At 37.9% G+C, this 27622-nt stretch overlaps 1 protein-coding gene across 1 annotated transcript; it reads right to left on the bottom strand.

Annotated features, from left to right (window-relative positions):
- Positions 1-18100: 18100 nt before the first annotated feature.
- tmem147 (transmembrane protein 147) lies at positions 18101-24229 on the bottom strand. The gene is made up of 8 exons (XM_038289925.1): positions 24094-24229; positions 23435-23537; positions 23015-23084; positions 21741-21806; positions 21373-21509; positions 21183-21267; positions 20936-21057; positions 18101-18573 (listed from the first exon to the last, which is right to left on the bottom strand). Exons 2-8 carry the CDS (start codon positions 23509-23511, stop codon positions 18453-18455), a joined length of 678 nt encoding a protein of 225 aa, XP_038145853.1. The 5' UTR covers positions 23512-23537; positions 24094-24229; the 3' UTR covers positions 18101-18452.
- Positions 24230-27622: the final 3393 nt, after the last annotated feature.

Below are 27622 nucleotides of genomic sequence, written 5' to 3'. Positions count from 1 at the left end.
CTCCTGGGAAAATCCATGGAAACCCTGTAGCAGCCGGTTGCCATGACAAATTTGAAATGAGCATGCGCAGATAAGTTGACCTCGCTTGGACTGGGTGTCAACTACAACTTCAAAGTAAACTCAACTTAATTTATAGAATAAGATTAACTTTTCATCAGAAACTTATGAAAGTGAGTTCAACTGGCTCACAACAGACAACTGGCAATTTTATTGTCAGTGAATGCAAAAATCTTAGTAAGGTGAACAATTTTGAGTTGTCATTTTTACAGCGTACTGAGCTGAATTTAATACTTAAATAACGCTGGGTTCGGAACCCACCCAAATTGGTTTGTTTTTTAACTCAACATTTATAAAGCAAAATTCACTTCATAGCAGGAATATTATATCAGATGACATTTTAATATCACCTAACATTAACTAAGAAACCATCACATTTTGTTGCTTTCAACAAACTAATATTTATATAATGAAGGCTCCAATAAAACTGATGTTGATAATGATAATTTCAATGTTGGCAGTGGTAATTCTCTGGCCCAGTTCCCTTCTGTTGCTAGGAAACATAAGAATGGTCATGTCCCGCCCACCTGATGACTTTAAAGGACTAACATTCTAAATGCTTTGATGACATCACAGCTAGTCTACATAAAGGGGTTCCATAGTGCTATATCATTGTGAGGTCAGAAGTCAGAGTCAGAAGCAGGTTTCAGAAAACTAGTTCACTTGTTCGTTCCTAAACCACTTCTAAGTGTTTGGAAAGAGTACTGAGACGACTTATCGCTTCACCCTGATAGAATCTGAACGCTAAAATGATGGACAAGAAAGACATCTACAATCTGAGACAAGACCAGAAAATGAGAGCAAGTAAATCATCTGAGTTTAAGGCATTGCGTAAAAACTTCAGGTTTGCTATGCTTGCTCGTTACAGAGGAATCACTAAGTTGATTACCGAGGACGAAGTTGAGCTGAATAATGTGGCTAACCCAGCTTCAGTAAAGTTCAACAGGATAATGTTCTCCAAACGCAGAAACACGGCTTCAATCCTTAGCAAGGATTCATCTGGTCTGTGGGCTCTGCGTAAAAAACGCAGGTATGAACTACTGGCAAACTTCAGGAAGATTCACGGGTCAGTGAAGGAAAATAAAGCTATGGACTGCAGTGAAGATACGCCAGTCAGAAATAGAAAACTGCTACGTTTGCCGTGTCATTTCAATCAAGGCACCACTCCTGACATGTATCCTTCCCCTTTGTGGAAAAGGAAAGAGCCCCACTGGTTGAAGAAATATAAGTACATGGCTAGAAACAGGTCAGCAATGGCTGCACCAAAGCAGAGAGGCACCAAAAGCTTCAACCATGGAAGGAACAACATGAACCAGCCTCACATCATTTCATTCAATGTTCTGGATCAAAGAAAAAGTAGATTCAACAATGGACAAAAGGTTTCCAGACCTCAGACTGAGAAAACATGTCCTTGGAACAACAAGCTCAGTGCTGAGATATGTTCAAAAAGAACAAGATGCAACTTCAGACAGCAAACTGCAGTCTCTTTCCCAAGCAGTTCGGGTAAAAGATTTACCCCTCGACAAAATAACAACTTCAACCGCAGAAAAAAAAAGGGGAAGAATCAAAGATGGTATCCACAACAGCAACAGAGAGGACGCATTTCCTTCTGGAACCAGTCAACAGGAAATGTAGCCCAGTCAAATGACCAATGTTGGACCAACAGAAGCAGCTTCAACAATTTCCATGGTCCTCAAACGTTCAGAGGACAAAGGACAAGAAGAAATGATGAAATGTTTAGGGGCTTCCAAGATTCCTCGGCCTCTAACAGTTTCTACAACAAAAATGGCATCAACAGATTCTCTGGCTACCAGCGGCTCAGAGCTCGTAAAGGAAAGAAACGAAAGTCAAACTTCCAAAGTGTTTATTGAGCTCTGTGAAAAACCAAATTGCATCAATAAAATTCTTCTAATTATCTTTTTCTCTCTGTGTGAGTTTTTCCAGATTAAAATAAAAGATAGTGGAAACATATACAGTTGTAACCTTTAGTTAAGGACTGTTAATATTTTTGCCTAATTTGTGAATGTTATAGGAGGGAAATTCTAAGTTTTATGAATAAATAAGGCTGAGAACTATCTGATGGAAATAGATGTCAGGAGGAGTTCAGACCACCTATTACAACCTTGATAACTAGATTGGCAATACAAAGAGGTCTGTCTCAATCTGTGTATGAATGTTTATATGTGGTTTAAATCAGGTGTTTTTTTTCTAAATTGTTTTTCTTTAATATAGAATCAAACAGTATGAATCCAAAAAAACATGATCTTCAGTATGTTACATAAATTACCAAAGAAAGGTCTTAAAATTGCCCATATGCAGTCTTAGAAATAAATGAAGTGAATTAACAGACATATTAAAACCAAATACTTTTCATATTGGCATTGTCTGAAACCCATGCAGACTCTACATTTGATGATGCAACTTAAATGATTGATGGATACAGCACTTTTAGCGATTATAGGAATATATATCGAGGAGGAGTTGCTATCTATATACAAAATTATAGACCTGTTCAAGTGATGCCAGACTTTATGTATTCTATTGAAGTACTTTGATAAAAAGTTAGTCTGAAACATCTAAAACCAATACTTATAGGGTGCTGTTACAGACCTCCAAATGCAAATAGTGAACATTTGGACACAATGTGTTTATCTCAACATAGACTGGAATTCTTCTGACTGTCCTACGAAAGTCCAAATAATGAGAACAGCAATAACTTAGACAACTTTTATTGTAAACACAACATAACATGTGGATTATCACAGATAATCAATAAACTGAATATGTATAAAAAGGATGGCACTTGATCAGCTTGCTGTATTGACCACATGTTTATAAATATACCACAAATGTGCTCAAATAGCTTATCGGTGCCAGATGGTTGTAGTGTTCACAATCTCTTTGCAATTGTGAGAAAAACAAATGTTCCTAAATGGGGTCCAAAAAACAATAATGAAAAGAAGATTTAATCTTTTACAATATGATGATGTAAGACATAGAATGCGGTCAGAGGTTTTTCTACAAAAGGATCCAGAGAAGGCATTTCAGCTTTTTGATCAAGCCTTGATAAGAATTGTAAAAAAAAATCATGCACCAATAAAAAAATCTTCCTGTTTGAAATGTTTACAACCCGAGGTTGGATCAAGAATTAAACGATCTTATGAAAGAGAGAGATCTAGCTAAAAAGCAGCAATTATATCTAAAATTAAATCACATTAGCAAGTATAGTGTAAACGTAGAAATGTTGTAACCAAGGTATTTAGAAGGGAAAATAAATTCTACTATGCTAATATTAGTGTTGCACCGCTATTACCGATACCAGTATCAGGCAGGGCCCCGATACAGCACTAAAATGGTGGTATCGGTATCGGCGAGTACAAACAAATAGGGCACCGATACCATTTTTAGAGCCAAAGGTTTATTCAACTATTATCACCCATTCCAGGTAGGCAATAAAAGGTTCTACTGGATTCATTTGTATTAGTCTTTTTCCTGCTTCACAAAGGTAGGCAGCAGCTTGACAAAGCCATGATGGCAATTATTTTATATCCAAGTAGTATGCAGTTCTTCATATATACACACACATAAATTTCAAACAGATAGTATTGGTATGGTATTGGTATCGGCCAACAGCCAAGTATCGGGTATCGTTATTGGTGCCAAACAATGGCATCGGCGCATCGGGTATCGAGGCTAAAAAATGGCATTGGTGCAACACTATTATAGAAATAAAACATGATAAAGGCGGAAAGAAAATCTCTGAAAGCCTTCCAAAGAGACACATGGGTTAAAAAAAAGACCAAGAATATCAACACGCTCACAGACCACATCAACGAAGTGGACAGAAACATCAAGTTCCCCTGGGAAGACGTGAAAGATGACAGCCATGTTTTCCTGGAATGTGCGGTGCACATCATGGAAGACAGACAACTCAAGATAGAAGTCTACAGGAAACCCACACACACCGACCAGTGTGGGTTTCAAAAGAACAACAGACTAAAGAACAGTGTTGGGCAAGCTACTTGTCCAGTGTAGTGAGCTAAGCTATCAGTTACTCAACAATAAATTAAGCTTCACTACACCAAAGCTACCACCTAAAGAATTATAGCAAGCTAAGTTACACTAATATGTTAACAGTAGCTTAACTTCATCAGAAGCTACTTAACGTTGTACCAAGCTAATGTCAATTCAAAATGAGTCTGACACACTACTTAAAACATTTATTAAAGATCAGCCAATGACATATCACAGTGTAAACATTGCTTTATGATAAGCATATTAAAATAAAAACTGAAATAATTACTAGTAGACAAACTAGTAAACAATCTGCTGTTATTAGAACCAGTGTTGTGGAGTAACGGATTACATGTAACAACGTTACGTAATTTAATTACAAAAAGAGAGTAACTGTAATTCCTTACAGTTACAATGAGAAAATATGTAATTCAGTTACAGTTACTTCTGAAAATATTAAGAATTACAAATTTAGTTACATTTAAAAAAAATATAAAGAAAAACCTTTGCGAAATATGTACAGTGAACCCTCGCTATAACGCGGTTCACTTTTCACGGTCTCGCTGCTTCACGGATTTGCATCATGCATTGTTAAACTTTATTGTCGAACATAATCAATGGTGGCATGTCGGTTTATAAGGATCTTTTGGCCAAAAAGAAAAAAGAGCGACAACAGCTACCGATAACTATGTTCTTCTCTCCAAAAAACACACCTGCACCGCAGGCTTTAGAAGAAAAAAACGCCACAGAGCAATCAGGATGCAGCGGCTCCGTCAGAACAGCAGTGAAATACTGTACTGTACTGTACACGTCAGTCACTATTTGTCCTACTGTACTTTGTATTTTTTTTCGTAATCATTTTTCATTTTCTCCCGTTCTAATCCGTCACGGCGTGGCGGTGCTGATCCCCGCAATATTAACTCTTCAGTTCGTATTGATGATTAAAATTACTACCTATTTATTGATAACTATATTATTTTACAGTACAGTACAGTAGTTATTTGTAAAAACAAAAAACAAAAAAAACAGACAATAACAACGTCTATACCGTACTTTTATTTTTTTAACAAATGCTTGGGCCTGTAAAAAGTTTTTGTTCCTTGATTTTAATGCTGTATGGAGTATTTCATTCTATAATAACTTTAAAAAAATAAAGGTTTCTACTTCACGGATTTCACCTATCGCGGGTTCTTTTAGGAACGTAACACTCGCGATAAACGAGGGTTTACTGTAATGAGTGCTTCGCGCCCTATATCGCCGTTTCCCGCTACGGCTCCTTGTCTCTATCATATTTGCCACTCTGATGATCCAACCTGTGCTGGTGGAGCCTCCTTGAGGAACAGCAAGCGAGCGGACGGTTCTATTTCAGCTCAAGCAGCACATCAAAAATGACAGCCTTCCAGCACTGGAAATTTAAGGAGCATTTCATTTACATCTGTGAAAATGGCTCAAATTTAACCGTGCAGTGCAAGAAGTGTTTGCCGGCTATCAACCTGAACCTGCTTGTGCTAGTCTGCAAACTGCGTAAATGGTAGAGCCTGGGGGAGGAACAGACAAGAGTATGGCCCGATGAGAGGAGTCTGAGAAAATCTGGTACTGGCATCTCTTCTTCCTGTGATTGCCTTTCAGCGGTTCCCTCTCAGCTTAGTGCTTTTTTAAGGTTCACATTCAGTTCTCAAAAATTAAATGTTGAACATGGGTCAATACTCATTAAAACCTTAAAGTAATCAAAAAGTAATCAAAAGTAATTAGTTACATTACTTTTTTAAAGTAATTGAAAAAGTTACACTACAATTATATTTTAAACAAGGTAACTTGTAAGTGTAACGGATTACATTTTTAAAGTAACTTACCCAACACTGATTAGAACCAAATTAAAGGTACTGTGTAGTGTTCTACACATCGAGACATGGCTATGAGTTTGCATTCAATGGACATCTCTAGGGAAAACAAAACCATCAACAAAAAGCATCTTATTTCTTTAGGGTCTCCCTTAGAGAAAACTTCTTCAGACCTCAATTAAACAGTCGATTCAAGTAACAAATGAAACTGTTTACAAAAGAAGGTGAAAAAATAAAGAAGCTAATTAAGTGATAGATATATTTATGTCTCACCATATAATTTAATTTCTACCTACATATTTATTCATTTTGGGGGGCAATTAATTAAATGCTTATTTATTTATTTTTTAGAGCATTTATGTATTTATGTATTTATTTTATAAAAGGTAGAGCTCTTCCTCCATACCTAAAAAATCTTATCTGTGCAAAGCCTAAAAACAGATTTATGTAAACATCCTGTCAGGTAAACTAGACCATGAAAATACAATATCGAAGTTTCACTACTGCTCTCTAATTAAAGTATCTTAGTGGCACATATGGGAGAATTGTCCTGCCATAATGCAAGAGCACATAACTTCAATTAGAGAAAAGAATTTCATCTTCTTGCACTCAAAACTTATAATGCTCACACTCAAAACATGCGCTCTCTCTCAAATATTTTCTCTTCTCTCTCAAATCTTTGTTTCTTCTCTCAGATTTAATGCTTCTTGCACAGATATTTTCTCCTCTCGCTTGCCTCCTTCTCTTCGCGCACAAACCGCACTCTGCTCGAGTCTCAGATACGCTCGCAAACCCGTAGGCTCTGCTTGCGGATTTTTTTTGCTCTCTCTCGGATTGCAGTTGGATCGTTGCCTAGCAACCTTTCCAGCCAATAGAACGACAGCCTCGGAAAGGGTGCGCTTGTTTAACCCTACTGAGTGTGCCTGTGCTACTACGCCACTTATAAGAGCGTCAGCTGAAACTGCTATTTACAGTAGTTTTGTGGCTGATTGTTGTTTCTTAGTTATGCCCTGGATTTTGCAGCGTTTGTGGACGCTACGTCGCTACTTGATCAAAGCAATAACGTCACTACAGGAATGTTACTTGATAAATAAAGCAGCGACGCTACGGTCAAGCTACTGGAACATGTAGTTAAACTAATAGCTTCGCTACATGTAGCGGCGCTACTGCCCATCACTGCTAAAGAAGGATTTCTGAAATACAAAGGACATAAAAATTAACTTACCGTATTTTCACAACTATAAGGCGCACCTAAACGTCTTTTTTTTCCCTCAAAATGTGGGGTGCGCCCTATGGTGCGGTGCGCACTATCTGCGGACGTTGTTGAGACCACCATGAGTATGTGAGAACCTTAAATGGGGAAGTGTGGGCGTGGCTTGTGTATAAAAGAACAGGTATGTGCTTTATGCAGAACATTGTTGTCTTAACAACCCTGGAAATGGCAAAGAGACACGCCTATGAAGCCCAGTTTAAACTGAAGGCTATCAGCTACGCAGAGGAACATGGAAATCGAGCAGCTGCGAGAGAATTCAATATAAATGAATCGATGGTTCGCAAGTGGAGGAAGCTGGAAAACGAACTCCAACTGGTGAAGAAGACGCAGCTGAGTTTCCGCGGACATAAGGCGAGGTGGCCCGAGTTGGAGGAAAGACTCGAGCGGTGGATCGTGGAGCAAAGAACGAGTGGGGCCAGCGTTTCAACTCCAGCTGGAGTTGTTATTAAGGCGAATGAAAAAGGCTGGATGGACGAGGAGATGATGAAAGCTTGGCTGAGGGAGGTGTATGTAAGGAGACCAGGTGGTTTTTTCCACGCATCACCATCTCTGTTAATTTGTGACTCCATGCGTGCCCATCTCACAGGCGATGTGAAAAAAAAGGTCAAAGAAATGAACGCTGTGCTTGCTGTTATTCCGGGAGGTCTGACAAAGGAACTTCAACCGCTCGACATCGGTTTGAACCGGCCGTTCAAAGTAAGGCTGCGAGCAGCGTGGGAGCGATGGATGACAGACGGAGAGCACAGTTTCACTAAAAGTGGAAGGCAGCGCCGGGCAAGTTACGCCACCGTTTGCGGATGGATTGTAGATGCTTGGACTAACGTTTCTGCTGGGACTGTTGTTCGAGCTTTCGCAAAAGCCGGCATCATTTCCAAGGAGCCGCCCGGCACGGAAAGTGACTCTGACAGCGAAGAAGAAGGGGAAACTGGCATGTCGGATTTAGCGCAGCTGTTTAATTCAGAAACAGAGGATGAGGACTTTGAGGGGTTTGATTAATACTCTGTAATAAATACTTGAATAAAGCACAATCATACTCAGTTTTGCTTGCAGCAGCCTCTGGGCCGCGGCGCATCCGGGCTCACCTCCGCAGGTGTTTTTTCATCTAAATAATCTAAATCTTTTTAAGTGAGAAAGTCCACCTGAAAATTTAATCATTGCAGTCAGTTCATCCAGATTATTATCCTGCCTATGTTTTAAGTTAATTTATGCGTCAATAAACGAAGAAGAAGGGGAAACTGGCATGTCGGATTTAGCGCAGCTGTTTAATTCAGAAACAGAGGATGAGGACTTTGAGGGGTTTGATTAATACTCTGTAATAAATACTTGAATAAAGCACAATCATACTCAGTTTTGCTCCAGCTCTATTTTTCTACCTGAAAACTTAATTCAACAGCAGCCTCTGGGCCGCGGCGCATCCGGGCTCACCTCCGCAGGTGTTTTTTCATCTAAATAATCTAAATCTTTTTAAGTGAGAAAGTCCACCTGAAAATTTAATCATTGCAGTCAGTTCATCCAGATTATTATCCTGCCTATGTTTTAAGTAAATTTATGCGTCAATAAACTGTATCAGAGGAGTAATCACAGCCCTGTGTCATCAGCGATGTGTCTCTCACGGCCGGTTCCCAGGTTTGAATAATACTTTGTAATAAATACACCTTGCAGCTTTATTTGCTGTGATCAGTGGGAATAAAGTAGTTTTAATATGTTTTTAAGTGGGAAAATCCACCTGAGAGGACATGTACCTGTATATAAAAAACGCGCCCTATAGTCCGGTGCGCCTTATGTGTGTGTTAAATACAGAAATGGCACACATAACTGAGACTGCGCTTTTTAGTCCGGTGCGCCTTATGGTCGTGAAAATACGGTAACCTTTTATAGGGCAAATTACCATTATTTGATTACTAGAACACACCTTATAAATTGAGCCCCCCCACCCCACCCCCATCCCTCAGTGAGGGCTAGAAGCACAAGACTTCTATACAGCTATTCAGCTAAGATGCTGGCATTTGACCAATTAAATGAGTCTTTGACGATATTAGACTTAGACATAATTTGTCTTTCTCTATACACAGAGACTATACAAAACAAAATTTCTTTTCATATAGCCCTTTTATATTATCTACTATAAATTAGGTTGAAAATGAAGTTAATTTGTTAAGAAAAAAGCTAAAAAGCTAATTGAAAAGTTAAAAACTAAATTAAAAAAACGTAAAAATATACGTTTAAAAAGTGAAAAATGGAAATGCCTGTATCTGTCATGATCGGTTTAACGAATCTGACCCACATGCAGAGAAACCACTCAGAGAGCACGGAAAAAGTTTAACAGGTTTATTGAGTGGGTTAAAGGTATACTATGCAACCGGTGTTGATTTTCCAGCGAGGCTCCCCCCAGAGGGCGAAAGTAAAAGTGCACTGTCTTAAATATGCACAGCTGTTCTCCTGGTTTCTCCGTCAAGCCAGGTGCGGTTGTTTTGAGCTTAGCAGACAGGCGAACGCAACGAATGACTAACACAGTGAAAGTATGAACATGCACACAGAGAGAGAGAAACCATTCCAATGTTACTTACAATCGCATCAGCAGAAACGCGAGGTCTGCATCAGCCTTGCAGCCTTCTTTTTATTTTAGCTCTCGCCATTCGGAAAAAGCTTGCCCGATGTTCACCCGTGTACGACTCCTCTCTCTGTCCAGAGCCCTTTTCCTCTTTCTTGCCTGCTCCGACATGGGCTTTCGCTGTTTTCACGCTGGTTCCGCCATGATAACTGCACAAAGATCGCCACTGTGCTAGCAACGAGAATGCTTTTAACTGGGGGCGTGTAGCAGTTCTCGCCGTAAAGCAAGACCGACTCTCGCGAGACTTCTGAGCCTGTGGGTGCGGGCCGAGGGCTCCTCCAATTGCAAGTGCGGTATTTCCCCCACAGACCACCAGGGAGAATACCTTTGTTCAACCTGAAATGACTCATTTAATCATCCAAAACGTTATGGAACACATTAACTAATTAACTGAAAAATGTTGCATAGTGTGCCTTTAAACAGGAGTTGGATCTGGAACTCAGTGAGCAGGTAACCCGGAACTGGAAGTGAGAAGGGAAGTCCAGTGGTCAGTTCAGTTACCGTGGGAATCTTGGAAACACTTAGATTTGCAAGAATGTGACTCACGTTAGAGGGGGACCTTGTTTGACCTTGAATCCAGTCTGTGTGGCAAATCCAGAGAATAGAGCACATGTTGGAGGGCGGACATGTATGACAAGCATTGGACCCGGAGGAGTAATAGGGTGGACTGTCACTCGGATTTCCGGGTACTTGAACGGAACATGTGGAGGTTTTCCCCTGCTCAGTGTAACTCCGTTTTTTCCTTCCAGGCGAGAGAAGGCCAATGAATTACATAACATAGGAAAGCTTCCTGCCGGGGAGCAAAGACAACAAACTTGTTAGACCTAGAGAAACAAAGCTATGTTAGACTTAGCTAATCGCAGCTTGGCAATCGTACCCAAAACTGGCAAACACTCTGGCCTTGAGGTAGTGACAGCCCACTGCTCAAATACTCCTCCAGATAATGATCCAACGAGCTGCAGGTGTGAAGGAGGGCAAATGAGGACAGGGCACCACCTGGTGGTGGAGGGAGAAAAACACACAAACAACCACGAAAACAGACCACACAAACTGGATTCCTAACTGTATCAGCATTAATGCCTTATGTTGAAACCAAAACAAAAGTTGTTTCTTTCAGTCAGTGAGGGTTTTTCATGAATTTCCTATAGAATATATTTCTTAATATATTAAGTGGATGTTTCTTGTTATTACATTGACCTTAGTTTCTGCCATCAAAATACACATATTTTCTTGAATTCTCAAAAGTAGTAAGGTCCTGTCCTCCAATAATACTATTGGCTTTAAATGTTGATTTTCAAAGTATTTCTTTAAGTGCCCTATAAAGGGTTAAGTCACGATTAGACAAAGTAAATAGTCTTACATGTAAAAAGCCAGAAGAAACAGGTGGACGTTTCAACAATCTCTTGTGTCTTAGCAGGTGGTCGGCAGCACAGGAGCAACATAGAGGACCTTCTAGACAAAGCCATCTATGAAACTAGTTTACCATCATTCCCTTCTGTAACACAGAAATTAGAAAAGGAAGCAGCTCCCTGAACCACCACCTTCAACTCCATGAACCACCACCTTAACATGGTGGAGGGGTTTCAGTGCTCGAAGGATCCCAGAAAAGTTATTGTCAGGGACTTAAATACCCCTGGGCAGGTCTCCCAAGGCAAACCAGCTCTGAGTAACGGGCCAGACAAAGAGCGGTTCAAAACCCTTATGGAGTATTCACACTCAACATGAAAGCAGTGTAAGAAAATATTTTGCAGATCTCAACATGGAATCTGCTGGTTTTCAGTCTCACCTTAGCATGTTGAACCTGGATTTTACAGAGTAAGTCATGGTGCATTAGTTATTTCAGAAAGCCGGAAAAAAGCACCAGCATCCCTGTTCTCCAAATCCTACAGATATGCTCCCAGATTGGAGCTACTGATGGATCAGGGCCCATTTCCCGCTGGCTTCCGTCTGGGATCTGAAACTATCCCACTTTGGGGACAGATCAAGGAGGCTCCGACATAGAGACATAGAGACGTTCCTTTTAGAGACGCTCCTTCAATACTTTCTCAGACTGTTCCTTCTTCATAGTGCCATCCATTTGGTGAAGTCTTTATCCCTAAATGTTTTAGCAAAATGGAATCTGAATTTTCCAGATGCTTCTTGAGCAATGGCTCTCTCCTTCCTGTGGGACCTGTAAAAAGATTACTTGTTTCATTGCTGAAAATGACACCCCTCTCAGTTTCAACCAAGATGTTTTGAGCTGGGATTGACACACAGATTTCACATCAAACATTTTCTGTGACACAGAAAAGAACAGAGCAAACAGTTCAATTGCACTGATGGTGAGAGTAAAAAAGGAAAATGGAAACTGCTCCAAATATAACAAAAGTAACCAGGTGTTTAGAAGGTATAGTGGAGGATGATTTTTTCCCGGTTGATCATCAAAATAAGTGGCCCTCCCAATTGTCAATCATTCTGGTGATATGTTCACGTAAGGCCGTCTTACATGCTCTTCGCCATTTTCACTTACTGGTAGTGAAATTGCAAATCTTCTGTTTGAAAGGAAGCTTGTATGAGCGATGCAAACAGCAACATTTAAACCGAGCGTGCGCAAGGAGAAATGGGCTTTTGCTCTCGCATGCGCTCCTTCTCGGGAGCGGGTACAGGGTTGTGCATGTGCATTATTTTTAAAGTGGAGAGGGCGGGTCTTTTCTAAAATTCATAAAAATCCTCTTACTTTTTGATTTTTGGTTAATTTTGTTTAATTTAAAGTTTAATCTTCAAATATTTGTATACATTTGTTAATTTTTCATTTTCACAAACCAACAAAATGTGTCCTTTGGCATTGAATCTCTAATTTTTTGATAATCCAGTCCAGTATATGTTCTTCCACACATGATTTAGTTACAGAAAAAAGTGGCAGTAAACAGTCACCAGCATGAATGCTATCAGCGTCAAGTTCTGACTAAACCAAATTCTCTTCAATTTAAATCAATGATGTGATGAGGTGTTTTTCCTAAGGCTACTGTTGTACTTTTGCTTACTTTTTGCTTTTCAGTTGTGGTCTCACTGCAGAGGGAAGTTTTTCCCTTTTAGCTCTTGGTTTATCACAGATACTAATTGGACCAGCTGTTCTGAGGTGAAGTGTTTTTTTCTGGTCCATTATAAAACAAAGCACAATAAAAGGGCAACTTAAACTGACACCTTTGACTCATCAGTAAATGTGTGTGTAGACTTCTGCACTCCGATTGCTGCACAAGGAGGTAGAAATATGCCTGATTGATGCAGAGAAAGAGACTTTTTCAGTTGATGAAAGCCATGTCTATATGCCTTTTACTCTGGATGTTTGGAAAGCGTGAAGACCCAACATCCCTCATGCCCTCCATTGCTTATCCTTTCTTTACAAAGCCTTTAGTAACTCAAAAAAAAAAGATAATAATATATAACATATCTATTATCTCTCTACATATATCAGTCCTCCTAAGCCCTTTTGTTCCCCTATGTTGTTTGCCCTCCATCAAAAAAAAAAAAAAAAAAAAAAAAAAAAATATATATATATATATATATATATATATATATATATATATATATATATATATATATATATATATATATATATATATATATATATATATATATATATATATATATTGTTATGTATGTGCTTGTTAAAACCTAACATTACCTGCCTGTTTAGTGTCAAGACTGATGTTTTCTCAAGTTGTTTATCTATCAATTACAGTTCTTCCATCAGGAATAAAATTAATCACCTTCATGATGTACCTAACAAGGATTTGGGAGTAATATGGAGGCACAGACAGTAGATCATTCTTAGGTAGTGTGCATTGGATTGGATTGTCCTTGTGAAAAATAAAACACTGTATTTGGCGGAAGCCAATGATGTTTCATCATTACAAACATGTACAAATTTTGGTAATTATGTGAGATGCATAAAATTCTTCTTTATCTGTTATTTTGGGCAGACTTTCTGTACCCCAAGCCATTTCTCTAGTCTGAGTAAGACTATAGTTACTGTAACTGTCTTCATGTCTCCAAGTCATTTAATACATATAAATTAAAAAGTTTTATTTCAAGTGTTTGTTCCGATTCATCTCTTCTCAGGAAATAGATGAGGACAGAAAGATTAAAGAGGAAAACACAAAGCAAAAAAACTGGAAGGAACCATAAAGGGTAACAAATGATCTAAGAATTTATTAGAGAAAAAAACCTACTTAAATAAAAAAAAATCCCACCAAGTTTAAAAACCAAGGCAAAAAAGTTATGTTATTTCTTTCTTTCCTACTATTAGAAATACTGTATATGATTTATGGATAAGCAATACCTGTACCTATATGTTAAGGTCTCATCTTACTATTTACTGTATCAATTGCTGCACTTCTGCTAAAACTGTTAAGTGAACCATGTCTTCATATGTAAAGAACAGGATCCTATCGGCCGGCCCTGCTTATATCCAGGTCTTCACATGCTCGGTCCACTGCAAACCACACAGTGACTAAAAAACTTTCTTTCATCTAATAAAGCAAATATTTTAACAATTTTCTGTTAATTTAAATTAGATAATCAGGTTCCCAATTTTTACCACCATGCATCCTTTTAGGATGTTCTAAAATAGTCAGTCTGGACTTTAACTCTTACATCTCTCCTAGGAAATGGCAAACAAACTCAAACTTCCTGGATTACCTAGAAATGCTGCCATCTAGTGGAATTAATATGAAGACAGACATTCTTTTGGTCCATTATTGCATATATTACCTACAGAGGTGTAGCCAGAAAATTTTTATAAGGGTGGCTAGGCAATAACTGATGTATGTTGAGGGGTGGCTGAAAGGGGATAGGAGCAAGAACCTCAGGGTTAAGCTACACTGTTCCAACAGGAAAATTAATGAGCAAAACATCCATATTTTCTAAATAAAGATAAACTATCCTTTTCTTAAAGCCTTTGCTAACAAATAGATGCATATATAATGGATGCAATTCTTTCAGGTTTAAGTTCTGGGGCAAACATCTTTTCCGTTGTTATTGCTTATTTTTATCAATAATCATTCTGCAAAAAAATTATATTTACAAGTAAAATATCTAGATAAATTGATTATTTAATAATTTTTTTATTAAAATAGTTATTTATCTATGATTTCACTCAAGACTCCCAGATGACTTGCATAGGCACATAATTTTCTCTTTATCCCATAAAACACAAAATCTAGTTCTGAAAAGAGCATGAATTACGTACTTACCTTTAATTTCAGCATATGTGTGTGTGTAATTAACCACAGTGTCTTTGTTGTCAAATAAATGTTAATATATGAAAAATTTAAATTGTTTGAATATTCTATTGAGAGTACTACTGTTGCCACTGTCTTTATTAGAGGGAAAAAGTGGTAGGGTGGCCACAGGGGTGGCCATGGCCACCCCTGGCCCCCCATTTAGCTCCGCCCCTGGTTACCTACAACAACAGAATATTTTTTTTGTTGTGTGATTTAGTAAGAAAAGGTTTCCCCCCTCTTCTAACGTCTCTAAACTCCCTTAGCACACCAGCACACCTGGTGGAGTCCATTTATCCTCAATCACTGCCATTCGTTTGAATTCCAGTCAAGCAACCTGTTCATTATTTCTAATAGTATGAATAGCGGTCAGATCTCCTTCTTTAAGCACCAGTGGAAGGAGTTTCTGCATCCAGACTGTATAAAATCAGATTATTCTTACCAACTGAGAGTGATTAACCTGAAAACACATCACAACTAGCCAGGAAAACATTTAAACATAAAATAATTATATAAAAGAGGTTGACTGGCCTGTCAGCCAATAAGAAAGCTCAGAAAGACAAAGCAGCAATGTCAGATGATAGGAAGTCTGCTGCCATTTCAGGTAAACCCCTTATTGGTCAACCTTCCTCTGAGATCCTTCTGTGGTGAAATGGAGAACATCTAAAACATACAATTTATGAAAACATTCACTACTGTGGAATTTATTTCAGTAAAAAAAAAAAAAGTTTTAAACAAAACTAGAAAATGAAACCGGAAAAGACTAAATGTTTGTTCTAATAATTGTTGTTCTTAAACATTTAACCCCATTTAATGACAGGAAATTAGTAGCTTCTTGGTAGACTTTGAGGTAATGTGGGTTGTTACGCCTATAACTATGCATTATCCCTGACAGATTATCATTCAAAATAATTTCTACTAAACCAAAAACTCAAAGATCAATTACACACATCTATAAAATAAAAGGGGATGTTTTTGCTCGTATGACAGCGATCGAGATAATAATCATGGATATAGCTTTATGCAAGTGTCCACTGGTACTTTGACTATATGTACTTTGGTGATTAATCTTTTAGGTTTACATTTTAAACTGATAAAAGTTGTTAAAGCTTTTATAAAAAAAAGCTTCCATCATAAATTCTTAACAAAAACTGGATGTACATGATTGAGCTATTTTTAAATGTCCCTGAATCTGTCTTGTACATATGTGGCTGTAGCAATGGTTAAGAACAACATATCGACATTTCATGGCAGGGAAGCTTGTTACTAAAGGATTCCTATGTTTTTCTATATTACGGCTCTCAGAAATAATATTTTATAATAAACTATAGTTGAGTTGTGTTTAACATGAAGCTAATCCCCCAACCCACCTTAGCATCAGTGACATTATCAGCTGACAGCTTTCACCATGAGAGAAAATCTCTGTTTATGAGTTTGAACTGACACTTTACGGTCATGTAGAATAACAGGGACTCTCAATGACAGTTTTGCATTTTGAGAACTAACAATAACCAATAGGACAAACGTCAGTGCCACAAGGTTTCTGGTAAAATATGCAGTGTGACTGCTGTAAACAGTGTTTGTTTTTTCTTTTTCTTTTTTGCACTCATTTAACAAATTTATTAATGTATCATTGCTCTCAGTTTGCAAAGAATAACATACGATTGTAATTACAATGGTTCAATTTTGAAGTGATGTACATTCTTTCATTATAATAAAGGAGCTGCAGTATGAGCACTCCTATTTTTAAAGGCCTTGGCCTTTTATTCCATATTTCAAGATGGTTAAATCGTTTTTATTCAACTGGGAGTTCTTGATTTTCTAGTAATTGTTTATTTCCTGCTGTTGCTGCCTTTATTCTATTCCAGTGATGTTTAAGCAGGCCGCTCTCATTTGTTGTTAATCTCGTTCTCAGTTTCATAAAAAAAAAACATCCTTGAAACTTACAATTAACTTTAAATATTTTTTTGTGAAAATGCAGTGAAACATATCAAAGTGTTTTCTAAATATATATATTTTTGAACATTCATAGATCTTTTATGGAACTTTGAGTACTTTTAGGAAACAGGCTCTATTATGCAATAAATTCTATAATTCTAGTAAAGGACTGATTTCCATAGAATGTGATATTCTGAGCTGCTTTTGCCATAGTCCATAAACTCGCTAATTTAGAACAAAAGCAGATGGAGCCAGTATCTTTATGTCGACCGCCACAGTTAGCAAAAGATGAAAACTTTTAAACATTATTTCACTATTGTGCTTAAGTACACTCTACTTTCCTTTTCTTAGGTGAAGATATTCGGTCGTTACTTTTAGCAGAGTCTGTGTTTATTACAAAGAAGCAACTGATGATCAAGGTAAGACGTGCAGCATACAGGAGGAAGTTCCAGGACATCAGAGGCATGAAGGCTTCAAGCAGGAGGAGGATCAGACAGATGGAAATCGGGACAGAGCAAATTACCTGAACACATTCTTCAACTGGTTCAACTCAGACATCCCACCCTCCTTTGACCCAAAGCTTCCCCGTCTTTCAAACTTTAACCTTCTCTCTCTGCCATGGATCACCCTGCTGTTTTTAAACAAAGCAGAAGATGGTGCTGCTCCTTCCCACTTCCGTCTGTCTCTCTCTCTAGAAATCAGGTAAAGAGGCAACTGGAGACAGAATCACAATAAAGCCTCAGGTTCAGTAGGCGTCAGACCCAGAGTCCTGTGCAGAGCAGACTGTGGGATTCTACAGCACCTCTTCAAGCTTAACCACTGCCATCTTTATTAGATCCTTAGCTCCACTCTTCTGTTAAACATCGATAGTTATCTGTTGTCTGACCAAAGAGTTTGAGTTTAGCATCAATGATCCAAATTAGAGGTTTTGTTTTGTTTTATAGCTCCAAGAAGTTCAAATGCAATATGTTTTGCATTGAAGTCTTTATGATGATGCTTCAATTATGCAATTATTCTTATACCAAAAACGGATACATGGCCTGCATATTTAAAGATGTCCCTTTTAATAAAAACTTTAAAGTCTGATCAAAGCACAAACTGGAGAACAGATGAAAGAAATGTCATTTTATTAAGTGTTAGTTCAGTTACAGTAACATCGATACAAAATTCACATTTTTAAAAAAAACAACACAAGCCAGTTATACTGAAGAAGACCTCTGAGGGTGAAATATCTTCGTTAGCATCAACTAATCAACCCAGAGAAGGTTCTCTGTCCTCATGGGCTCATAAGAAGCGATCAATAGAAACTGGAGAAGCTGGTCGCTGTACCAGTTCCTGGATCAAGTCAGTCTGCTCCAACTAGCGGCACCAATCATTTTCAAGCTAACTTCATCGGTCACTGACTCTCCAGTTGGAACTGTGACTGTTGAGGATTTGTTCTGTGTGCTGTGATTTCTTCAGTTACTGTGAACAAGGGTGACAAAAAGGAAAAGCGAGCAGAGAGAGATGGCGCCGGTGAGCACAGCTTTCACCAGCAACACTGTCCAGCTGCCCAAAACGAACACATGGACAAACAACCTGAGGACATAAGAAAAAATAAATAAGTTACAAAAACCAACCTGACTTAATCCTTGACTGTAAATCTACAGACTGATCCATGAACAAATAACCTCAACAGAGGTAAAAACAGCCTCATTTACAGATCACATTTTAATTTTCTCTTATATTCCTATTTATTGGGGAACAGTGGAAATGTTTTAGCAGCCACTCTGATGGAGAATTGGAGGGTAAGAAATTAGGGAAATTACATCTCATGGAAAATGCATGCAACTGTCAGACCACACATGATTCTCTGCAGCTGTGCTTGTATAGCTCTGAACGACAGACCACTGGTCTGTTCTTTAAGGACATACACAGCAACTTAACAGGGATGTCTTGAGTCAGCCAGAGAGAGCGAAACCTTGAGGAAATAAAACCATCTGCTTTGGGCAAAATAAAAAGCAAATCTGGTGGTAAACAGTCAGGTTTGCCCCATTTGGAAAAATTCATTCAAATAGTTATATAAACGTGGTATGAGCTCAGAGAACTAAAGATGGGTCAAGTAAAAAGGCGACTTTCTTTGAGCTTCAAAAATCCCTCAAAGTGCCGCTTTGTATTTTGATTGGCAGGTGGAGCAGATCTTAAAGGAATAGTACACCCAAAACATGATTAGCCTTCATTTTCTACTCACCTCCATGCTGAACAACACTCTGGAGTACTTTTTTGATATCTCAAATGCATCTGGAGATCTGGGAGGCTTCTTGCTGTCTGCTGACATTCAAATAATGGAGGTCCATGGCGCCCGAGACAGAAAGGTCCATAAAAGTCCACAAAAACGTGTCAATATTCCTCCATACTGCTCGTCCAATGTAATCCAAGTGTCCTGAGTGGGTAGCATCCAGAATTTACTCGAAACGAAGTCATTTAGAATGTTTTTAGAGCATAAACAGTAGTGTATAGGATTTCCTAATAGCGCCCCCATGCGCGCTCACGATTCTACGGAAGCCGGCAGACCAAACCGGAAGAAAGTGCGCATTCAGCGTCTGGTCTGCCGATAATGCAAGCGTAGAAGAAGAAATGTGCTGTTTACCTGTGCAAAGAAAGAAACAACGAAAGAAAAATGTCTGAGGACTTCAGTGTTGAGGAAGAGCATGAGTTCTTTGCCGAGCTGAATGCGCTGGTTTGGTCTGCCGGCTTCCGTAGAATCGTGAGCGCGCATGGGGGCGCTATTAGGAAATCCTATACACTACTGTTTATGCTCTAAAAACATTCTAAATGACTTCGTTTCGAGTAAATTCTGGATGCTACCCACTCAGGACACTTGGATTACATTGGACGAGCAGTATGGAGGAATATTGACACGTTTTTGTGGACTTTTATGGACCTTTCTGTCTCGGGCGCCATGGACCTCCATTATTTGAATGTCAGCAGACAGCAAGAAGCCTCCCAGATCTCCAGATGCATTTGAGATATCAAAAAAGTACTCCAGAGTGTTGTTCAGCATGGAGGTGAGTAGAAAATGAAGGCTAATCATGTTTTGGGTGTACTATTCCTTTAAACAATGACTGTAGCTCGGCTTTCTTTACATTTAATAAAAGCACCTGAATATTTCATTTCTTTTTGGACTTTTCAAGATTTGATGTAGTAAGTGTAGGACATTGTTTTCATTTGTGGGACACTGACAATGATAAGTGCAGCACCGTCCTGCATAAATCAGGACATCTGGTCACACTGTGCATAGTGGGAGCTTCTAAGCAGCTAGTGTAGCAGAAATAATAGAAGCTACATTGGAGCTTGTGCCATGGGACGTGAGCAGAATATCTTGGCCTTTAAGTTGAGAGATGCAGCTTGGTCTCAGTAAATCACCCTAAAATGCAACATGTCTCAGTGCAGAGAAAAAAGGGAAAGCAATGAAGAAACATGAGAAAATATCTAAGTTCAGTGACATCACCGCCATCATAATGAACAGCCATGGGTTCACTGATTAGCCTAATTATAAGCTATGCAGGTTTATCTAAACAAACACATTAATCTAAAAAAAAACTAAAATAAAAAAAAAGAAACATTTATGAAAAAAATGCATAATTTCTATATGCCAAAACTAAACACATTTCCCAGCTTATTTCCACCTGAATCACTGAAAGAAACACTCCATATAGATATATTTCTCTAGGTGTAGCTGCAAAAACTCCATCAGAGATCCTGTGGTTCACATGACTACCTACAAACTCTGAAAAGAAGAAATCATTTTGCTCAGGTATGCAATAAGCAAAACACATCAGCCATGTAGTAGATGCGCCTGTTTCAGACTTTCTAAATGTCAATCTAAATCTATGCTTTAAATGTTTTTCACAGAGATTTGTAACGCTGTCGTTTTTATGTAACAGAGTGTGTGACTTACTCAATTAAAAAGGCCTTATATACACACAGGGCCAGCAGCACGGTGACCGGCAGCCTGAAGCTCTTAGGGAGGTCATATCGGGTGAACATCCACACAACAGCTGCCATGGCGATATAATGGACCTAAACACACAATTATTTAGGTTAACAAATCTAGAATATAAATAAGCCCAAACAAACAGAACCATCAGGAACATGAGTTTAAATGGAAAGAAAGGAAAAAGGGCGATTATAGCGAAGCTGCTCACCAAACTAATGTTAGAGTCAAAGCTCATCTGGATGTACTTCCAATCGAACTCTATTCCTCTGGCGCCGACCCAGAGAGGGAGAAACCTGAAGAAACATCAAGGTATCAAAACAAAAGATATTAAGTATTTATACATGTGGATAAATTTTATAGGAAATATGTTTGTTTGCAGCAGGAGAGTTGGTGCTAACCTCGACATCACAAGTTCTGCTGTGGCCCAGCCCATGGCAGCAACCATGATCTTATACTCTCCTTTCCCAGCATTACGAGACATCACTAGATGAAGACCCAACAGGTCGGCCAGGTCCACTGTGGACTTCATGAACTCCTGAGAAATCAACACATTTTTATTCCATGTTAAGTCTTATCTTGTGGAGGCTAGAAAAATATCCCTTTTAGATCTTTGATTTCATGATCTGCATGTTTTCCCAACTGAAAGCAGCCAACATGGCTCCCAATCTGGACAGACTTACAGGAGAGTTTAGTAACGAAAAATAATCTAAAGAGGGCTACAGATTTTTATCTGATTTTCGTTCTACAATAAACTTTTAAGACTCACCCCAACAAAGTCATAAACGCCGGCTCCTCCTTCCCAGGTGGGGAAAAATGTAGCAAGAAACAGCATCTAACAGACAGAAAGATAAAGGATGAAGAGATTATAAGCTCTCCAACAGAAGAACATCAGTTTGTATAACGATGCATTTTCTGTTGATGCTCAGAAACAGTTCAGATATTAATGGGAGAAGAGATGCAACCAGAATCCAGGTAATAATTCAAAAATCATAATTGTTTTTAGATTAATGAGAGAAGAAGTCTCATAGCTAGCTAGTTTCTTTGGAGTAAGGTATGTAAAACTGAAACTAGAGGAAAGAGACTCCCTGCACACAATATGAAGGCTGAATGATTCAGTTAATGTGCCGTGAGCCTTTGCCTTTCCGTCATGAATGTTTATCAGGACAGAAAAGGCATGGTTAATATTTAAACTGTAAATTCAAACAGTGTTTAGAAAAAATCTTCATTTTCATCCTAATACAAAGAAGAAGAATGTTTTAGTAAAGCCATCTAAAATTACCACATTATTTAATAACAAATGATACTAAAAACATTGGAAATAATTCAATTCCAAGTTAGTCTTCAGTTAAAATATTATTCTAACCCTGTTATACAGGGAGTGATTACACTAATATACATGTGATGTCGCTCCTTTTCATAGTATAAATCAGGGGCCTTCAACGTTTTTCCAGGCCAAGGGCCCCCAAACTGATGGCAAGATGGAGCGGGTCCCCCTAATTATATGAACATATTGTATGAAATTGTGTTATATTAAACTGGTCCTATAGTCACTCTATAACAGATGGAGTCATGTAACGAAAGTAATTTCTCCGCGGGATTATTAAAGTATTTCTAATTCTGATTCCTGGTTGATGGGACAGGTGTTGTGAATGAAACGGTGCCCAGATTGAAACAGCTCCTGTGTGTCGCTGAATGTGTGAATTGATGACTGAAAGACATCTTCTGCCTCCATTTATCTGTTTACTACAGTGTGTTGAATTCATGTTAATTTGTATTAAAAGACATTTCAATTAGTGTGAAACATGCAGGGGGGGAATATATATATATAAAGTCTAATCAAACAAAACTTTTAGGACCCCCATGCAGTAGCTCTGTTGGCTCCCTGCTGAAGACCTCCGGTATAAATGAAAAAAAAAAAAAAAACTGAAATAAAACACATTTCTAGTACAGTTTTCATTAAAACCCCAGAAACTGCTAATCAACTGAAACTATTCTGATCACTCCATTTCTAAATGAAGGCAGAAGAAACAGTTCCTTTACTTTGCACAGTTGGACAAACAGGTACGTTGCTCCAGCCTGGACGCATCTCCAGAAAGCATTATACTCGGAGCTAAAGAACAGAAAAACAAACAAAGTTAGGTTAATTAGTGGGACTAGGACATAAAGTGCAAGTTATGTCAGATTTATGAAATATAAGAGCAATTTTTCTTAATGATGTGATACCATAATAGCTGGGACTGGTCCAAATGCACGTTACATAGTCCTAAAAGGATTATAGGCCCCCTCTTCCCAAACTTAACATTACTAAGAAGCTTATGAGATAAAATAAGATTCTCAGAGCATGTGTTGGTGCTGCAGCTGAGTGCTGCATGAAGCAGGAGTCTACTTATACAAATGACCATTTAATTTCTCTAATTCTTAATTGAGTCATTTATAAACACAAAAACATGAAACACTCACAGGCCACTGCACTTGTATGTGATAAAGTAAGGAAAGTAAGCCAGGGCAAAGCAGTTTCCAAAGTGAAAAAGTGTCATGGCGCCTGTTGATGAAAATCAGCTCCCTGTGCAGAGAGACAAAAAAAAAACAAAAAAACAAAACAAAAAAAAACACAGGTTTAAGGTAAATATGATTAAATGATTAAAAACTGATCCTCACAGGCCAATCGATACAGTAAATACTCACTACGGAATAGGTCTAATCTCACACTTATAAATGACTCACAGATGACAATATATTAAAGTCACAGTGACTGATCGACAAGTTGCTTTTACCTAAAAACCATGCATAAAATGTTTTAAATGGCTAATTAAATTCACCCACATATAATTAACTAGAAAAAAACAGTCTGATAGTCGTTCATTTAGTATTTGTTTCAAGAAACATCAAATTAACTGTTTGAAAAAAAGGATTTATAAAAAATGATCACATATCGTTGAAAAGCATTGAAATGTAACCATCAGCTAGCTAAGCTACATTAACCTCACCTTCATCTTTACGTTGCCCCTATCTAATATCGGTATGAATAAACAAATAAAGTGTGTTTCATTCAGTGAACAGATACATATAACTGTTATAGATTTAACCAAAAACAAAATAAAATAAAAAGTTTAACTTACTGGGATTAAATAGCTGATTTAATGTACACCGTCTGGCAGCTGAATGACAAGCGGAAGTCAACTGTGTTACAGCAAACTACCTCCGATAGAGTACAGTGTGTTGACCAAAAGGTTCCGCGTCGTGCTTTTAGAAGCTTCGTTCCATAGATATCCATAATTAAGGCTAGATGTCTCGTCCGCGCTGCTGGCCAATGGGGGTCGACGTCCGCACGTGGCGGCCATCTTGCCACAGGCAGCTCGCTCATTCGTAACATTGTGTTTTAAAGGCGCATGTACTTAAATAACCATAACTTCCTGAATTGTCTAATTGTTTGGTTTGTTAAACAAAAGTCAGACATGTAGTTATGATACTGCACACTTATGAATAATTATAACCATGGTATTTCATATGAAAAGAACATTGAATAGAACATACAGGTGCAATAAATATACACATGCACAAGGTATTTATGTTAAATCAATATATGCTATTAAAACTCAGTGTACTGAATGGCAACATGATATATAGATATCTATATAGATAGATATCTATATAGATATAGATACCTATATATATAAATATGTGTATATATATATATATATATACATATATATATATAAATAAAATAATGTATATATATAAATTTGTATATATACATATTTATATATATATATATATATATATATATATATTTTAATATGTGTATATATATATATATATATATATATATAAACACTTTTATTTGGGTGTGATTAATTATTTCACAGTCCTAATTTATTTATATTTACATACATACTTTTATAATATGAATATTATTGTTATAATAAAATATGGAATACTGTGAGAAAAGGCTTATTGTGTGGCAACCTCTTGGTGTAGCAGCATAATCCAGGTTTTAAATTAAAGGTAACACTTTGAAGTTTCATGTAGACTATTCGGATTATATATCAGGGGTAATTACACAAAAGTTCCTATTTTTAAACCATTATAAAAGTGACATTTATTTGCTATTAAAATTGGTACAATAGTCCCCTTCACAAGTATATATAGATGTAGCATGTTGAAATCCCCACCTACACTACTGTGATGGTATACACATGGAAGACAGAGATTTAAAAAATTACCCAAAAAACATAGCTTGGCTAATGCCCTTTGAAAAGGAAGGTTTTATTGAGCTTCTGTATAATGTACAAGAGAGCGTTGTCCACAAGGCCATCAAAGCGGACAGGAAGGTAGCTGTGGTCATGTACTAGCGCAGGAATGTCAGCAAACAGGGATGGAACATCTTCTCCTCCTGCTTACACATTATATAACCTGCAGAAACAAAAACAAAAGTGACCAACAACAATTCACGGTGTATAAGATTGGTATATCAATATGTGATTAAATTTCAATGATACACATGCCCTTTGAAGATGAGCTGAAAAGTTGAAAATGTTTGGCACAACACCATCTTTAAGTTGTCCAAATGAAACTAATACAAACTTATAAAAGCTTTGAGTCAACAACAATCTTGTAATACTATTATGTCATAGCAAAAGTCTGGCATCTTCCTTTTAATAAACCCAGCAAATTCCTGTAACATAATGTAAGATGTGTTGACAGACCAAATCGATTGGAAATCATGTTAAATTCTGCCTCTTCCACTGATGTAAAGTTGCTGGTTAACGTTAGCAGCTAGCTAAACTGTAACGTTAGCTGCTAACTTACTAACGTTAGGTCTCACTTTGCAACTTCTTGTTATTAGCCAGCTAACGTTAGGCTAATAATGAAAATACAACAACACTCAGATTATTGTTATTAGCCAACTAATAACTACAACCACATCCACAAATATTGTAATTTACACCAAAGATTAATTGTCATACAATCGTTATTGGTGTCAGTAAAACCTATATAATTGACTAATAGTCTCAGCCTTGATAACTTGCGCAAGTAGCCGTGATGCACAACTATGCTGCATGATTAAGTCATTTTTCGACAAGAAAATCTGCAATTTCGAAATGTTCAAGCATCTAGAATTATAGCCACGTTCATAATGTTTTTTAGAAACCAAACTGTTTGTAAATCCGTCAAGAATTCAGTGAGATAAGAGTATTTGTGTTCGTGCTGATCACTCACCTTACATTAGGTACCACAGAGCACAACAGAAAGCCTGCCTGAGGTAAGATGGCCGCCGGTGATGACGTTTGAGACTCCGCCGTAAGACATCTAGCCTTTATTATGGATATCTATGCTTCGTTCTGCGTCACCGCCATGTTGGATGGGTCTCTCCTCACTTAGCTTAAACACAAAGAGAGAAACTATGCCCGTAGTTTGTGCTGCTAACGGCTGCAATAACCGGCGCAGTACTCAGAGCAGATCACGTAGGATTACATTTCACAAGTAAGATTAAACAATAAACATTTTTATTTATTTCATCATAGCTAAAGACATTCGACAATCAATTATCTTTGTTTTTTTTCTCTTCACATTTTGAAGGTTTCCCAGCAGGGGCGTTGCTAGGCACAAAGCTTTACTGGGGCACTGGCCCATAGATATCCACTGGCCCCCTACCGCATATGCCCCTCCTGCCATACACAAATACAGACAAGCACACTGCCCCACCCTGATAAATTCCTACCAAAATTACCAGTTGAGATATTAATGAGCGTAAGAGCATATTTGTTTTAACAAACATGAACATTTTCAACATTACAGCGATAAAAAATAAGACATTACCAACTTTAAAAATAAAAAGTTTCCTTATACTCATTCTGAAGTAATCATTAATTCCTAGGTTTCAGAGTTTTAGTTCAGGGGAAAGTTTAACTCAACCCGAACTAAGTTTTTCTTTTATTTATTGAGCATTAAAGTGTACCTCCTATTTTTCATTGTCAATCACTAGACTGTGACTCAGCTTAGAAAGTTCTTCCTTTTCAACTGATAAAATAGCAAGATGATGGAGCCTGTCTTGTCCCATTGTGCACCTCAGCCAAGTGTGGATCCTTCTCAACACACTGAATGACCTTCCACAACTACAGCTGTAGAATGTGATTGTGAGGGAGATCTGGATGACCTGCGTTAGTGTGGGGAACATGATGTCATCAAGCAAGTTGAAAACACACTGCATATCCTTGATGACAAGCCTTTCTTTTTCAACCAGGAAAAGCTTTCAAACCATTTTGAATTAAATGAACGTTTTTTTACTCCAAATTTGTCCTGGGGATGGTGGGACAACTTCACTTGTCTAGGACCATCATGCTTTCCCCTAATGTCCCCTTCTTGTTTGTGGACGCTGGATGTTGCTCCCTCATAACCTTCATGATCCTGTCTCTCCTGTCCTTCACCTGTCTCTTGCCTGTCAGTCTCGCCTCCTCCTCCCTTTGCTACTCCAGCACCTTCATTCTCATTCTCTACAGCAAACATTAAAAAACTTAAATTTATAATTATGTAAATATCTATCATATTGCTCATAACGTTCCTAATGTAACTAGTTAGCTTAAATCACTAATTCATAACGGGACCTTATCTCCCTCTCTCTCATCTTGTTTTACTGCTTCCCTGTCT

Source organism: Cyprinodon tularosa, unplaced genomic scaffold (genome assembly GCF_016077235.1).
Source record: "Cyprinodon tularosa strain WSP-4 unplaced genomic scaffold, ASM1607723v1 ctg107, whole genome shotgun sequence".
Classification (NCBI taxonomy): Eukaryota; Metazoa; Chordata; class Actinopteri; order Cyprinodontiformes; family Cyprinodontidae; genus Cyprinodon; species Cyprinodon tularosa.
The sequence above is the reverse complement of the archived record's forward strand: the minus strand, read 5'-3'. Positions and strand labels throughout refer to the sequence as shown.

Bases quoted from the DNA above. Each gene is read 5' to 3' on its own strand.
- tmem147 (XM_038289925.1), bottom strand. From the start codon at position 23,511: ATGACACTTTTTCACTTTGGAAACTGCTTTGCCCTGGCTTACTTTCCT. The intron at 21,510-21,740 runs GTGAGTCTTAAA...TTGATTTCTCAG, and splicing joins GCGTTTATGACTTTGTTGGG to GAGTTCATGAAGTCCACAGT. The intron at 21,058-21,182 runs GTGAGCAGCTTC...TTGTGTGTTTAG, and splicing joins TTGACTCTAACATTAGTTTG to GTCCATTATATCGCCATGGC.